Source organism: Neoarius graeffei, chromosome 24 (genome assembly GCF_027579695.1).
Source record: "Neoarius graeffei isolate fNeoGra1 chromosome 24, fNeoGra1.pri, whole genome shotgun sequence".
NCBI classification, from domain to species: Eukaryota; Metazoa; Chordata; class Actinopteri; order Siluriformes; family Ariidae; genus Neoarius; species Neoarius graeffei.
In genome coordinates, this window is record NC_083592.1 from 50,020,994 (window position 1) to 50,038,591 (window position 17,598).

The window sequence follows — 17,598 nt, forward strand, 5'->3', positions numbered from 1 at the left end:
TAGTTACATTGAATGCAGTTCATGTTATCACAGACACTGTAGCATTAAAACAGTCATCTTTTCACCAGGCTCTTTATCTTTCTCTCTGAAAGTTGAGAAGAGAAAACAATGCAGATTGTCTTGTTACTGAGAAAACCTCACATCTGTAATCTTGCATATCAAGAATCTAATAGTGTGAAGACACGAATGGGGACATTTGTTCAAATCATAAGATGCGGTGAATAAAATAAAAATAGACTAGATCCTTTTTAAGGCTCTATTTAAATGATGTTTGAGGAGCCAAGCTCTTAACTGACCTGCCTGATCCATCCTCATGCCCTACTTCTTGCTGGAGTCTCATCACATCGTTCCTGTGAAGGATGGCTCCATATGGACAGTTGAAAGATATACTTAGAAGATGGATCTGGACACTTACAGTTTTGCTATGATGGTTTAAGACTACAATCACAATGATAACTCTAGGACTGCAGTTGTTATAAACAGTTTGCACTCAAGTCTCCATCAATGAACAGTTGATAACTTCAACAAAACAGACTTCATGTTAAAACTATAATGAATTTCCTGGTTATACAGTTGTACTTTGTGACTACATAGGACACACTTATAGAAGCGAGTTATTATAATAATCATCTCATCTCATTATCTGTAGCCACTTTATCCTGTTCTACAGGGTCACAGGCAAGCTGGAGCCTATCCCAGCTGACTACGGGCGAAAGGCGGGGTACACCCTGGACAAGTCGCCAGGTCATCACAGGGCTGACACATAGACACAGACAACCATTCACACTCACATTCACACCTACGGTCAATTTAGAGTCACCAGTTAACCTAACCTGCATGTCTTTGGACTGTGGGGGAAACCGGAGCACCCGGAGGAAACCCACGTGGACACGGGGAGAACATGCAAACTCCGCACAGAAAGGCCCTCGCCGGCCACGGGGCTCGAACCCGGACCTTCTTGCTGTGAGGCGACAGCGCTAACCACTACACCACCGTGCCGCCCCTCCTCAGGCTTTCTTATTAGGAATAAATTTATTAGTTCATATATTTAAAGTCTTTATTTTTCTCTAAAGCTGCTTTGTGACAATGTATTTTGTTAAAAGCGTGAGACAAATAAATTGACTTGACTTAGCATTAGAAATTAGAAACATCCTAGTAGTCCAACTGTCAAAACAAGTCAAAGTCCTTCCCATGCCAGGACCAAGTCTTCCCAGGCAGTCTCCCGTCCCAGTACTAACCAGGCCCTTAAGGCACATTGGGCAGCACAGATCTCTGCTTCTATAGTCCTCAACCTCTCACCTATACAACTAGCATTACAGTGGGGACTAGTCCTCAGGTAAGCACGAGAGTTTGAGTCTCCACTCGCATCTGTATTGAAGCGTGCCTTGCCAGATGGCAATAGGTACCATTTTTACGATGGTCTTTGGTATGACTCGACCATGTGTAGATCTCACGATCTCCTGGCTTAGAGACGGACATGTTAACCACTAGGCCAACTCGCGGTAGTCCAACTGCAATAGATAGATCGTAATATTAGGATGAATGATTATATCATGGTGGCACGGTGGTGTAGTGGTTAGCACTGTCGCCTCACAGCAAGAAGGTTCTGGGTTTGAGCCCAGCAGCCGACGGGGGTCTTTCTGTGTGGAGTTTGCATGTTCTCCCCATGTCTACGTGGGTTTCCTCTGGGTGCTCCGGTTTCCCCCACAGTCCAAAGACATGCAGGTTAGGTTAATCAGTGGCTCTAAATTGACCGTGAGTGTGAATGGTTGTTTGTCTCTATGTGTCAGCCCTGCGATGATCTGGCGGCTTGTCCAGGATGTACCCCGCCTCTTGCCCATAGTCAGCTGGGATAGGCTCCAGCTTGCTCATGACCCTGTACAGGATAAGCGGTTACGGATAATGGATGGATGGATGGATGGATGATTATATCATGCCATTATGTTTTTATATGGTATACTTAAGTTAAATGAACTTTGTAACCATGATGTTCTTCCCTTCTCAGGTTATGTGCAGTGGCTGAGCTGTGATATGGCTGAACGGGCCAAGCAGGCCCAGAATTCCCTACTGCAGTGCTGTGTCCACCTCCACCTCTGCTCCCTGTGGCCCACTGCGAGTGCCTGATCCTGTCCGGTCCCCCTGCGCCCTCCCTGGGCTTCCCAGTCACCAGGCCTCCTGGCTTCACCGTGGGCCCACCATGGGAGGATGCCTCTCCAAACCCAAACCAGGTGACTCTCTCTCTCTCTCTTTCTCCCGTACACCCCCACCTACCCTACCCACACCCTCAAATCCTGTAATAATTGGCACTTGTTTCTCCGCCTATATATAGGTCAGTCTAACCTGCCCCCCTTGCCCCCCCGTGTGGCGTGGCTTTCTTTTGGTGCTGCAGGAATTTTAATACTCTCAATTGCTCTCTGTGTTTCATGAGGATTAAACAGAAATCTGAGTGGCAAGTGTTTGAATGTTGCACAATGTATCGCTGTACTGTTTTTTTATATCTTGAGTTGCTGAAGGGCAGAAATATGATTTCATCTGTCAATAGGCTCACTTTTTTAAACTGCGAGTGAGAACGTAGGTGCAGGATTTTTACAAAGCACCGAGATCAAACACAGAGTGAACCTACGCTACGCTACGATGCCTTATGCTTTTTATTATCATGATAAAAAACAAACAAACAACAACAATTTGATATTTCAGTGTACAAAAAGACTTCCAGTTCTTGTTTCTCACTTAGGATAAATGTATTGGAGAGGATACATGTATTCATGGGCGATATATAAATCTTTATAGATGGTATACTTGCGTCAAAGAACATTTTGAAGGCTACGGAAGAAATGTAATTATCGTCCACACCAATTCCAGCTTTCTGGCAAAATTTGACCCTCAAACATAATTAACATTAGAGCATTCTGTTACACTGTAAAGTTTTTCTCCTTTAAAAAAAAAAATACAGATAACAGTAAGTCACATTGTCTTCAAGAGCACTGGCAAATTTGAAAGACATCCCTGAAAAACTGTACATGCTTTGAGGCAGAAAAGATATTGACAGAGACAGACTTCTACCGTTACCTCATTATACCACATCGCTGTTGAATTCTCCAATCTGATTAGTCAGAAGGTGTTGATTAATTTTCCATAACAGCAGCTCTGCTCTGACAGTATAATTGGAATCGAAATACAATTTAAATCCAGGCGCTCGTTCAAATACGTTATCGGTTCTGTACTCACAGGGACTTACGCAGGGTATCATATGATGGACGCTCAACATAATCTAAGCCTTATATTAAACAGACGAAAGTATAATCGTTATTAGTATAAATACGCAGGTGATTATAGGAGATCGTGCGCACTGATTGGTCGACAAATTCTGACTATTTCTCGATAGTCACCTCGAGCGACTCGGCAAAATGGCGGCCGATCGCTTTGTTACCGCAAGTGAGGAAGAATTACAAATGATGAAAGAAAATGCTGTTCCTCAAAGCACTAAAGATGCTACGAAGTTTGGTCTAAAACTCTTCAAACGTAAGGTGGAATTGTGATTTTTCAATTTTATCAATTTCTAAACAAAAGTATTTTATGTGACGCGGCGTAGATAAGTGACAAGTCTGTGCCGCGGTGGTGTTACATTTGCATGCTGCTTTTGAAGTTTGAAATAATTTTTTTTTAAATGTGATTTTTAAAAATAATCACCTGTGTATTTATCCTAAAACAATTATCCGCCTCAGGCTCAGTGATTATTATACACACAAGGCACTTTTCCGATGGAATAAAAATATATGTGTTCTATTCCCTTCTAGCGGGTTTTGTTCATTTGGTTCGATAGCATGTAATACTGTTAGCATATCGCTTATCCTACGTGAATTACATCACTCTACCCGATGAAGAATGAGCGTTGAATATGGTTTACGATATTGCATGGTTGTCAAGACAACAAGACGTCACGCATCGGTGACGTAAAGCTTCCGTTCTAACAAGTGACTGGGACAATTTGTAAACGAACATGGCCGCCAGGTTTGCTTTATTAGATACGGAAGCTTTTGAGAGAATTTTGAAAAAGAAAGATGCGTTGAACATCAGAAAGAAATGTGTATAATAATAATAATAATAATAATATTGCTGGCTTTTTTTCGTGGTCTATCAGATATATTCCATTCAGTTACTCGTCTTCGACTTGTTCAGTATCATGCTAGCTGAATGGAATATATCTGATATACACTACCGTTCAAAAGTTTGGGGTCACCCAGACAATTTTGTGTTTTCCATGAAAAGTCACACTTTTATTTACCACCATAAGTTGTAAAATGAATAGAAAATATAGTCAAGACATTTTTCTGGCCATTTTGAGCATTTAATCGACCCCACAAATGCGATGCTCCAGAAACTCAATCTGCTCAAAGGAAGGTCAGTTTTATAGCTTCTCTAAAGAGCTCAACTGTTTTCAGCTGTGCTAACATGATTGTACAAGGGTTTTCTAATCCTCCATTAGCCTTCTGAGGCAATGAGCAAACACATTGTACCATTAGAACACTGGAGTGAGAGTTGCTGGAAATGGGCCTCTATACGCCTATGGAGATATTGCACCAAAAACCAGACATTTGCAGCTAGAATAGTCATTTACCACATTAGCAATGTATAGAGTGGATTTCTGATTAGTTTAAAGTGATCTTCATTGAAAAGAACAGTGCTTTTCTTTCAAAAATAAGGACATTTCAAAGTGACCCCAAACTTTTGAACGGTAGTGTACCACTCAAAGCCAGCCAGCATTATTGAAATAATATCCTCGACTGTCTCAGTTATTATTCACCAATATTCACTTTGCCTTCAGGGAATAATTGTTAAATATGCTGCTGAAGTTCTCTGTAAGGAGATCTGTGAATTTTTTTGGAAGGAGTCTCCAGTGTCAGTGCTTTGTAACAGTCAGAACTGTTTGTCTCCAGGACAAAGGATTTTCTTGGGAACGATGGGAAAATTGTTTAAAGTCGATTTTACTTGGAAAGATATCTGAGAACTCTCTGGAAGATGTTACTCAAATTTTAAGTTTACATTACATGATCTACGAAATGAGATCATTCACTTATTCACTTTAACACTGTATGCGACACATGAATGTGTGATGGTAGAAAAAGAGTACGGAAAGAGACAAATGAAAAGAGAGAGAGAGAAGCTTTACTGCTTAGCAAGACATGAATAATGGTTTCGAAGTCGTATCCATATGGCACTGCCTTTTTTAACCCAAATTGTACATATATTTATCATCCTACAGCTGGATGTTCACTTCCTCTGCACTGTGACTGCACTGATTTTTGATTTGATTTCTGCATTGCAAGTAAATTTTACACCGTGCATTTCAAGCAAAACTACAAACACACTCCGTATAGCGTATACAGACTGAAGTTGCCACAGTGTCACTAATTATGAAGCATTCTTTCTTCTCCACCGCCGACTTTTGTCGTCTCTTATGATTTTCCATTGGCTTTAATTAAGCTTCGCTCAGCAGGTGTGAATTCTCCCGGAGATTAAAGCGTAAGACCTGGGTTCTCAGCACATTTTTCCAGCCGGTGAGAGAGAAATCAGGTTCCGTCCAGGCTGCGGTGGAACCATGTTACACAATCGATTTTTTTCACGGAATAAAACATCATGAGGCGTGCTGTTATAGGCATATAATCAATGTCATGAAGTGTTTTATTTGATCCTCTCATACTGGAGCAGTACTATTTGACAGTTCTGACATTTTTACTTATTAAAGAATGACTTTTGATCAGATTCATGGTTAGGTTTACTGCGAAATAAGTTATCCCTTACATCACGAATAGTAATACACAATCGTTTCCTTTTAAAATGTGCCGTTTAAAGATCCAGTACGTTGTTACTACTGTAGATTTTTTTTTTAAGAATTAAAATAATCTATCTATCTGTGCGGCAGTCGCTATGCTTTGTCATGTACAGTATGTTTTAAACAAAATCAGATGATGTTCAGTGTTTCATACCTGATGCTTTGATGCTTTTATATTTGTGATGTCTTGGCGTCTTGGCAGTAGAGGTCAAAGTTGAACTCACTCTCCTGGAGAAGGAGAAGGAAGCCGACCTGATGTCTCCGAACGGTAAGGCGAGTCCGTTCTCAGAGTGTCGTCCGAACGGTTCTCTGGGTCACTGCTCGGATGACGACTCGTCCGTTCTGCGTCCCTCACAAAAACACAGAGAATACATCGAGGCCACGGTGTGCCACGTCAAAGACCTGGAGAATGGACAGTAAGAAGCTTGCTTTATTTACGCCCTTTGTGCTTCCAGTGTCGTGTGAAAATGTTATGTTCTGTGCACGATTTGGGTGGATGAGGGTCCAAACGTGGAGTGTGACGAAATTTGTGATCGATTTAAACATCATCATTGTATCAGTGTATGAAAATGATTTATGGTGTTCTGTTTCATCTAGGAAATTAGCAATAAAGGACTAGATCAGGGATTTTTAATCAAATCTGCATCTGTAGTGTAGGTGTGATTACCACAGTGAAGAACTTTAACACAGCTCCTTGTACAGAACAGAACCGAAAACGTTTTTTTTTAATTGGAAGAGTCAATATTTAGAGGAATTAACCTCAAAATTTGTGTAATTTGTGATTTCAGAGATTAGTTCTTTCTTTCCAGGAGATAGAAATTCTTGCTTTGATGTTAACAACCTTTGGGAAAACATACGTCAAACAAAATGGTGATAAGTTTGGCTTTATTGTTATTACATTACATTACATTACAGGCATTTAGCAGATGATCTTATCCAGAGCGATGCACAACATACCCAGAGCAGCCTGCGGAGCAGTTAGGGGTTAGGTACCTTGCTCAAGGGCACTTCAGCCATTACTGCTGGTTCAGGGAATTGAACTGGCAACCTTTTGGTCCCAAAGCTATTTTAAATGTTTTGTAGTTTAAAAAAAAAAAACATCAGTTCCCTTAGACTTCCCTTAGATTATAAGTGAATTTTGAGGAAACAAGTTGTTGGGGCGGCACGGTGGTGTAGTGGTTAGCGCTGTCGCCTCACAGCAAGAAGGTCCGGGTTCGAGCCCCATGGCCAGCGAGGGCCTTTCTGTGTGGAGTTTGCATGTTCTCCCCGTGTCCGCGTGGGTTTCCTCCGGGTGCTCTGGTTTCCCCCACAGTCCAAAGACATGCAGGTTAGGTTAACTGGCGACTCTAAATTGACCGTAGGTGTAAATGTGAGTGTGAATGGTTGTCTGTGTCTATGTGTCAGCCCTGTGATGACCTGGCGACTTGTCCAGGGTGTACCCCGCCTTTCGCCCGTAGTCAGCTGGGATAGGCTCCAGCTTGCCTGCGACCCTGTAGAAGGATAAAGCGGCTAGAGATAATGAGATGAGATAAATGAAGTTTTTTTTTTTGTCTTACAGTGTCTTGCAAAAGTTTTAAACCCCTCCCCCCCCCAACTTTTCCACATTTGTAGTGTTACGAGAAATAATAATAATTTAATTTAAAGAATTCCTGGCAATTTTAGTCATGAGCAGGTCAGTCTTTTTTTAAATCCATCACCCATAACCACTTATCCTGTACAGAGTTGCGGGCAAGCTGGAGCCTATCCCAGCTGACTATGGGTGAGAGGCGGGGTACACCCTGGACAAGTCGCCAGATCATTGCAGGGCTGACACATGGAGACAAACAACCATTCACACACCTTCACATTCACACCTACGGTCGGTTTAGAGCCACCAATTAGCCTAACCTGCATGTCTTTGGACTGTGGGGGAAACCAGAGCACTCGGAGGAAACCCACGCAGACACAGGGAGAACATGCAAACTCCACACAGAAAGGCCCCTATCGACCACTGGGCTCGAACCCGGACCTTCTTGCTGTGAGGCGACAGTATTAAGCACTACACCACTGTGTCGCCCAGTCTTTTAAATAGACTGAAGGAAATTACTGTCATTACAGATAGGGAAGAACCAGTCAATTTGCGATGTTTTGATCAAGTGAAATTAGGAACTCATAAATTTGATTAAGTGTTGAAGTACATCCCAATGTACAAACGACAGCATGATAAGGTATGCCTTAATCTCCATTGGCTTCTATGTAGATGATATGGGTATGAGGTAGGTGAGAAGTGGTATGAGTACACACCAGAGGAAGTGATGGATGATGATGGTAATGCGAAGATTCTTTGTGATTTCGATTTTCAGACAGAATGAGAACTTGAACACCATAGGCCTGACTTGATGCTTTAAAAGAACAAGCAGCAAGAATGTCTGATTATAGCTGTAGCTATCCCAAGTGATCATAATATCGCAGCCAAGCAGATTGAGAAAATAACGAAGTATGCAGATCTCACGGCTTTGGGGGTTACCAGAGTTGAAGGTTAAGGTCATCCCTGTAATCACTGAGGCTTTGGGATCAGTTCCAAAGAAATTGAAGACCTATCTTGACATGCTTGATGTTAAATATGATATTAAAACCTTGCAAAAGTCAGCACTGCTTGGAACAGCATACATATTGCGGAAAGTGCTGTCTGTCTGAGGTCCTTGTTGCGACTTGACAGACGGCAGAAAATACCAGTACAAACTGACTAATCCAAAAAATTATGTACTGTGCGATGTACAAATGATAATAATAATAATAAGAAGAAGAAGAAGAAGAAGAAGAATTAGGATTATTTCATGAATATACACAAAACAGCTCTATAAAGAAATGTCCAGGAAAAAAAACAACCACCACCAAGATAGTTTGCAAAATGATTTACAAATTCAAAAAATATAAAAAGTATTGATTGCATACGTATTCACACCTCTTGCTGTGAAATCTCTAAATTAGTTCTGGTGAGACCAGTTGCCATCAGAAGTCATAATTATTTGAATGGAGTCAAAACTCAAAACCATTTGTCCAAGACAACATTTTGGAAGGGGCGGCACAGTGGTGTAGTGGTTAGCGCTCTCGCCTCACAGCAAGAAGGTCCGGGTTTGAGCCCCGTGGCCGGCGAGGGCCTTTCTGTGTGGAGTTTGCATGTTCTCCCCATGTCCGCGTGGGTTTCCTCCGGGTGCTCCGGTTTCCCCCACAGTCCAAAGACATGCAGGTTAGGTTAACTGGTGACTCTAAATTGACCGTAGGTGTGAATGTGAATGGCTGTCTGTGTCTATGTATCAGCCCTGTGATGACCTGGCGACTTGTCCAGGGTGTACCCCGCCTTTCACCCGTAGTCAGCTGGGATAGGCTCCAGCTTGCCTGCGACCCTGTAGAACAGGATAAAGCAGCTAGAGATAATGAGATGCGATGAGATATTTTGCTGCGGGCGGCACGGTGGTGTAGTGGTTAGCACTGTCGCCTCACAGCAAGAAGATCCGGGTTCGAGCCCCGTGGCCGGCGAGGGCCTTTCTGTGCGGAGTTTGCATGTTCTCCCCGTGTCCGCGTGGGTTTCCTCCGGGTGCTCCGGTTTCCCCCAAAGACATGCAGGTTAGGTTAACTGGTGACTCTAAATTGACCGTAGGTGTGAATGGTTGTCTGTGTCTATGTGTCAGCCCTGTGATGACCTGGCGACTTGTCCAGGTTGTACCCCGCCTTTTGCCCGTAGTCAGCTGGGATAGGCTCCAGCTTGCCTGCGACCCTGTAGAACAGGATAAAGCAGCTACAGATGATGAGAGAGAGAGAGAACATTTTGGAAGAGTCTCAATTAAGGCTTGGTGTATACATACTGGTATACATAAAAAGTTCAAGGGGATGAATATTTATGCAACAACCTGCGGTACAAGGAAATGTGCCGAAATTCTTTGTTCATGGTAATCACACAGGTGTTATGGATGTAATGGATATAGATGAGGTTGAGAGTGTTGGAGTATTTCTTGAAATGGTGTGTGTGGTGGATCTTGCAGGATGCGTGAGGTGGACTTGGGACCAGGTAGAGCTCTTCTCATTAAGGAACACGGGGAATTCTCTGCCATGGGGCACAAATGTCCACACTACGGGGCACCACTGGTAAAGGGTGAGGAAGGTCTTCCATAATTTCTTCTTAGCAATGGTGCATAAAGAGCTCTGAACAGGAAGTCGACTATACAGAGTGTTTTAACATGCAGAAATTGAGTTGTAAATCATCAGGTTGTTATTGTAGTAGTGTTTAATAGAGCTGAACGTTTGCTGTATCCTGTGCCAGGAGTTTTATCTAAAGGACATGTCCGGTGTCCATGGCATGGAGCCTGTTTCAACATTGCAACCGGAGACATCGAGGACTTCCCAGGTCTGGACAGCCTTCCCACTTTTCAGGTGATACTTCAAGTTTATCTGTTCGTCCCATGCTGCAGCTCATATACCATTCTTACGCAATACTGATTTCCACTTAAAGGAATACTTTGTCAAAAGAAACAAAACAACAAAAACAGAAATGTACACAATTTTGTCTTGACCCGAAATCAGCCAGAACTCATTGGTGTTCAACAGAACTCTGTTGGTGTTAGCAAAACTGGCAGCTATTAGTTTCCTTTAAACAGTATGTTAGCAACTTGTTGTTTGATTCTTTACTTGCGAGAGCGGTATAGAACTGAGGCCACAAAGTTAATGAGAGAGAAAAGAGAAACACACTGACAGGTCACCAACATTTAACCTCTTATTGCCATAGGTCAGAGTTGAAAAGGAGAAGGTGATCATACGGGCAAACAAACAGGTAAAACAGTCTTTTAGTCCGATGCGTGAGATGCAAGTGTGTGAAGCAAAGGAGTTACAAGCATCAGTTATTGTTCTAAATGTGTGATATGATAGGCTCTACAGACACAAAGGAGGACAAAGGCCATGGCCAAGTGCTCAGCCGTCATCAACTCCAGTACAAGCTTCAGCCACGTTCTCATCATCGGATCAGGTTAGAATCCTACACACGTACTCAAACAAAAACAATACCTTAGCTGTGACAAGTGACTGTATCAAAATGATTTGGAGAACATAGTGTACATGCATGATAAATGTCTCAAACTATATCAAATGGTTCAATATAGTGAGCTCAAGTGTTGACAAAACACCTTTTCTACCCAACACTGAACTTCAAAAGTTTAAAAGACAAGAAGAATATATATTTGCTCATCATAGATGTCTACCCAGCCTGGGATTTGCCCAAATAGGGGCTTCTGCCAAACATGGGACATCAGCTAGGAGGAGACTTCAGCCCAACCAGAAGCTTCTGCACAACACTGGGGCCTTGCCAGTGAGACCAGGAGCTTTGACCAGAAGAAGGCCTCTGCTCTACATGGGGCATTGACCAGCAGGACGCTTCTGCCCAAACAAAGACTTCCATCCTCTGTCCAACCTGAAGCTTTGCTCCAATGGAGATTTCTGCCTGACTTGGGGCGTCTACCAAACACGGGGCTTTGACCAAAAGGAGACTTCAGTCCAACTAGAAGCTTTTGCACAACACTGGGGCCTTGCCAGCGAGACCAGGTGCTTTGACCAGAAGAAGGGCTCTGCCCTACATGGGGCTTTGACCAGCAGGATGCTTCTGCCCAAACAAAGGCTTCCATCCAGTCGGGGTCCTCTGTCCAACCTGAGGCTTTGCCCCATTGGAGATTTCTGCCTGATCAGGGGCATCTTTGACCAAAAGGAGGCTTCTGCTCAACAAGGAGCTTCTGCCCACTATGTGGCTTCACCCAGCAGGAAGCTCCTACCCAAACAGTGGCTTCTGCCCAACAAGGATTTGATCAGCAGGAGGTGTCTGCCCAAGCAGGGGCTTCAACCATCAGAAGGCTTCTCCCAACCATAGGGTCTAGCCAGAGACCTCTGCCCAATTTGGGACTTCTGCCCAAAAAGGGGCTTTGCCCAAATAGTGGCTTCTGATCAATTAATTGATTTGACAGTAGAGGGCTTCTGCCGAGCCAGGGGCTTCTGACTAATAGGGGGCACTGTTCAGCAGGAGGCTTCTGCCAAAAATAGGGCTTTGCCCAGCAGGAAATTTGGGTCCAACATGGAGCTTTGCCAAGGAGGAGGCTTCTGTCCAGTTAAATGATTTGCCCAGCAGGAAGCTTCTGTCTGACATCACCAGACATATTTTCACATGTGAGAGTCCAAAAAAACATGATTTTCTTTTTTTTTCTGTTAGAATTCTCACTTGGCTTGTATTAATTCTTGTCTGGGCCAGAGTGACACTCTGTCACTATCTCACACTTCCCACACTCACTGCTATTGAACTTTCTCTCTCAGGTCCTGCTGCGTTGGTGTGTGCAGAGACGCTGAGACAGGAAGGCTTCACTGACCGCATTGTGATGTGCAGCATGGACAAGCACCCTCCGTACGACAGGCCTAAACTGAGTAAGGTTTGTACAGAGTCACTGCAACACACAGTGCAGTGGAGGAGAGCCGCATGTCCCTCGGGCTCTGATTCACCTGCAGTGCAGAAGTGTCTTTAATCTATAACCTGATTTTACACCCGACTGTTTTTTCTATAATACAGTTCCCAGATAAAGTAGTTTCTTGTGTGGACTTGGATTTCATTTATATACAAGTCCAAGTGATTGATCTAACTGTATATATGCTTCTTTGTCTTTATAGTCATTAGAAAGCACAGCTGAGCAGCTACAACTGCGCTCAACCGAGTTCTTCCAGAGTCACGATATCGAGCTGCTGTTGGAGAAAGAGGTGCAGTTTATCCATGATTGCTTCTAAACGTCAAAAAAATGCATGTATAATACTCAATAGTTAAACAATATTTTTGCTTACTTTTTTTATTTGATATTACTTTTATGCAAACAGTTCTATAAACAAGAAATTAATATCAAGTAAGTGACATTTCAGTCACAATATGGCCAAATGTTCTGTTTATTTTTGCTCCGCTAGCAGAAATACTGTAGATCCCGAACAAGCCCCACACACTTTACAGCACGTCGGCTAGCTAACTCACTCACAATGATTTGTCCATTGCCGTTAAAAGTGCTTCTGTCAGAATTGCTGTTCATTCTTCCTTTTCATCTTCATCTGACAAGCTTTAATATTTTAAGTCAAGAGTTATATTTCTGAAAAGTATCGTTTGTCATGTCCGCTAATGATGTCGCTAGCACTACTGTAATAACAGTTTTGAATGAGTGGAGAACAAATGGAGTGATGCACACTGTGAGATGTTCCAGTGTGGTTTTAGGAAATATCAGCATTCTGCTCGTCCAATCAAATTATCAGACCAGAACTAACTAACTTACTAACTATCGTATGATAAAGGAAAAAACACTTGGGGGCATGCTGTTATAGGAAAATAATCAATGAGGCTATGGTGTGAAGTGGATTGGTGCAAAGCAGAGTTACTGTTACCATCCTGAAGTTAATGAAAATAAAATAATACATATTATTCTATCCACGTTCACTGGATATGAGCAACCACATGCTCTGATTGGCTACTCTACTACTAGGATATCAGCTCATATACCGTTGGTAGAGAAAACCAAAATGACGGCGCATGTTGCTGAACCAAGCAAGGACGAAATACAACCCCGATTCCAAAAAAGTTGGGACAAAGTGCAAATTGTAAATAAAAACGGAATGCAATGATGTGGAAGTTTCAAAATTCCATATTTTATTCAGAACAGAACATAGATGACATATCAAATGTTTAAACTGAGAAAATGTATCATTTAAAGAGAAAAATTAGGTGATTTTTAAATTTCATGACAACAACACATCTCAAAAAAGTTGGGACAAGGCCATGTTTACCACTGTGAGACATCCCCTTTTCTCTTTACAACAGTCTGTAAACGTCTGGGGACTGAGGAGACAAGTTGCTCAAGTTTAGGGATAGGAATGTTAACCCATTCTTGTCTAATGTAGGATTCTAGTTGCTCAACTGTCTTAGGTCTTTTTTGTCGTATCTTCCATTTTATGATGCGCCAAATGTTTTCTATGGGTGAAAGATCTGGACTGCAGGCTGGCCAGTTCAGTACCCGGACCCTTCTTCTACGCAGCCAGGATGCTGTAATTGATGCAGTATGTGGTTTGGCATTGTCATGTTGGAAAATGCAAGGTCTTCCCTGAAAGAGACGTCGTCTGGATGGGAGCATATGTTGCTCTAGAACCTGGATATACCTTTCAGCATTGATGGTGTCTTTCCAGATGTGTAAGCTGCCCATGCCACACGCACTAATGCAACCCCATACCATCAGAGATGCAGGCTTCTGAACTGAGCGCCGATAACAACTTGGGTCGTCCTTCTCCTCTTTAGTCCGAATGACACGGCGTCCCTGATTTCCATAAAGAACTTCAAATTTTGATTCGTCTGACCACAGAACAGTTTTCCACTTTGCCACAGTCCATTTTAAATGAGCCTTGGCCCAGAGAAGACGTCTGCGCTTCTGTATCATGTTTAGATACGGCTTCTTCTTTGAACTATAGAGTTTCAGCTGGCAACGGCGGATTGCACGGTGAATTGTGTTCACAGATAATGTTCTCTGGAAATATTCCTGAGCCCATTTTGTGATTTCCAATACAGAAGCATGCCTGTATGTGATGCAGTGCCGTCTAAGGGCCCGAAGATCACGGGCACCCAGTATGGTTTTCCGGCCTTGACCCTTACGCACAGAGATTCTTCCAGATTCTCTGAATCTTTTGATGATATTATGCACTGTAGATGATGATATGTTCAAACTCCTTGCAATTTTACACTGTCGAACTCCTTTCTGATATTGCTCCACTATTTGTCGGCGCAGAATTAGGGGGATTGGTGATCCTCTTCCCATCTTTACTTCTGAGAGCTGCTGCCACTCCAAGATGCTCTTTTTATACCCAGTCATGTTAATGACCTATTGCCAATTGACCTAATGAGTTGCAATTTGGTCCTCCAGCTGTTCCTTTTTTGTACCTTTAACTTTTCCAGCCTCTTATTGCCCCTGTCCCAACTTTTTTGAGATGTGTTGCTGTCATGAAATTTCAAATGAGCCAATATTTGGCATGAAATTTCAAAATGTCTCACTTTCGACATTTGATATGTTGTCTATGTTCTACTGTGAATACAATATCAGTTTTTGAGATTTGTAAATTATTGCATTCCGTTTTTATTTACAATTTGTACTTTGTCCCAACTTTTTTGGAATCGGGGTTGTAAAAACTCTGCTTGAAAACAAAACTCCTAAAAAATACAAAAAACCCACAAAATATGGAATAAAAGTATTTGATGGTAAGAACGTATCTTTTTTAATTTTATTTTTCAAGAATTATTATTATTATTATTATTATTATTATTATTATAGCATTTTTCACAAATTGCTCCTGTCATTTCACCCAGTTTGTTTATGTTCTAAGTGGAAATTATTTTGCCAGACATTTTGTACAAAGTTTTTATTTATTGAATTTGCAAAAAATAAAAATAAAAATGCTCCGTTTCTCAAAATCCAGTGAATGTGGATAGAATAAAAGAGTTATTCCACTCAATCTCGTCGTACACGGCTTATAGACAACTCAGTGCTACGCGCCTCGTCAGCTATCAGATCATGTACGACTCGATTTCGTGGAATAACTGTTAAATATATAATATATTACACCCATCCACCCAGTTGGTCCACTAAAAAATGTAAGTATAAAGTAAAACTAAATCTAGTACATAAATATGCTTTATTAAAAAAAAAAATTAAAAAGAAAAAAAAAAAAACAGCAATGGCCCATCACTTGTACTGCAGTACAAGATTTTTCAAACAAGTTATGAAATTTAAAAAGTTTAATTTAAATACTGAAACATGAATTTAAGTTAGAAAGTCTGTCTAGTTGCACTAAACAGTAAGCAATTTCTAGCAGTTCTATTTTTCATTTTCCGTCTTTCTCTTAACAATCCATGATTTCACCTCCTCAGGTTGTGTCGGTCGATGTAAAAACAAAGACCATAATGTTTCAGGATGGCTATAAGATGGAGTACAAGAAGCTTTTCATTGCAACAGGAAGCAGGTAAGAACAATTTGTCTTCGTAATGCAATAATACATTATTGTATTGCATTTGCAGGCCTGTGTCTGAATGAAAGCATCTTATTAGGATGTATGTGAACTAAGTAAGCATTGTGGCCTCAGTGAAACATCACAATATATTTATATATACACCGATCAGCCACATTATAACCACTGACAGGTGAAGAAGAGAATAACGTTGATGATCTCATTCCAGTGGCACCTGTCAAGGGGTGGGATATATTAGGCAGCAAGAAAGAGAACAGTCAGTTCTTGAACTTGATGTGTTGGAAGCAGGAAAAATTAGTAAGCATAAGGATCTGAGCGACTTTGACAAGGGCCAAGTTGTGATGGTGAGATGACTGGGTCTGAGGATCTCCAAAATGGCACATCTTGTGGGGTGTTCCCGGGATGCGGTGGTTAGTACCTACAAAAAGTGGTCCAAGGATCCAAAGGACAACCGGTGAACCGGCGACAGGGTCATGGGTGTTGAAGACTCACTGATTCACATGGCGCACGAAGGCAAGCCCATATGGTCCAATCCCACAGAACAGCTACTGAGTGCGTTTACATGCACATAGAGAAAATCGAATTTCTGCCGTAGCTCAACTGAAGTCAAAGTTCTAAATGCCATGGATACACCTTAGCTAGGCTGAAATTGAACCGAACTTGATTTCTCGTAATCAAGCTACACAAACTAGATTATGCGATTTTTGCCGAGCTACTTAGTGCTTGTAAACCCTATCGAGCTACGTAGTCGAGCTACTTACTTCAGCACTGCCCCTTCCAGAAGTGACGAGTGATGAGACCACAAGCGGGAAACACAACAGCCTCGGTCGGCATGACAACAGTAGTAGTAGCGAGCAGCAGAAGAGCTCAGGAGGAACAAACGAAGAAGAGAAAATGGCGAGCAGAAACGTGCACTTCTGGAGCAATGAGGAGACAGAGTTCATGCTCATTCAGCTTAAGGAGTTGAATATATTAAAATTCATGGACGGGAGAAAAACGCGCAATGGAGAACACGGAACTGATAACTTCGTTTACACTCTTGAATAGCTCTTCTTCATGACGACAACCGGAAGTGTACCAACACGATGGGGCGTGTAGCGCCACCTGTGGCTCGGGTGCACAATGTACCTCACACAATAGCTCGATTTCCTTGTGTGCATGTAGGATTGGATTTCTCTGGCACCCCTGCTGGGACCCTTAGCTCGATTACCGACAGCAGCTCGATTTGGATGTGCATGTAAACGTACTGACTGTTGCACAAACTGCTGAAAAGTTAAAGCTGATGCCTTACTGTTTTAACCAGCATTAACTTTTTCAGCAGTTCGTGCTACAGGAGCTCTTCTGTGGGATTGGACCATATGGGCTAGCCTTCGTGGCCCATGTGAATCAAGTAGCCTTCAACACCCATGACCCTGTCGCCGGTTCACCCAATCCAAAAACCATGAAAGATGAACATTAACCTCTTAGAAACTTGACAATGTCACCAGAATTGGATGCAAAGCAAGTTCTTGGAATATCTGTCTAAACTTCTGAAACTTAACAACAATAGTCAAAAACTGGAGAAAAAAAAAACTCTCAAAAAATCTTATGTAATTGGGAGAGCTGTCTAGTGGGCGGGGCTTAGCCATGACTAAATTAGGGAGAAAATCAGGCGAGAAAAGGCAGTATATTATTTTCATAACGACACTGAACGTGACGGGGAAGGTGTGTAGATACAA

At 42.1% G+C, this 17,598-nt stretch overlaps 1 protein-coding gene across 1 annotated transcript in view; it reads left to right on the forward strand.

Annotated features, from left to right (window-relative positions):
* Nucleotides 1–2,036: 2,036 nt before the first annotated feature.
* The window catches only part of LOC132872373 (apoptosis-inducing factor 3), a 43,619-nt gene continuing 28,057 nt past the window's right edge, over nt 2,037–17,598 (forward strand). The window contains exons 1-9 of the mRNA XM_060907140.1: nt 2,037–2,228; nt 6,039–6,249; nt 9,856–9,965; nt 10,134–10,243; nt 10,596–10,640; nt 10,736–10,832; nt 12,161–12,273; nt 12,509–12,595; nt 15,783–15,874. Coding sequence (XP_060763123.1) covers nt 2,198–2,228; nt 6,039–6,249; nt 9,856–9,965; nt 10,134–10,243; nt 10,596–10,640; nt 10,736–10,832; nt 12,161–12,273; nt 12,509–12,595; nt 15,783–15,874 — 896 coding nt within the window. The 5' untranslated portion in view covers nt 2,037–2,197. The remainder of the gene's footprint in view (nt 2,229–6,038; nt 6,250–9,855; nt 9,966–10,133; nt 10,244–10,595; nt 10,641–10,735; nt 10,833–12,160; nt 12,274–12,508; nt 12,596–15,782; nt 15,875–17,598) is intronic.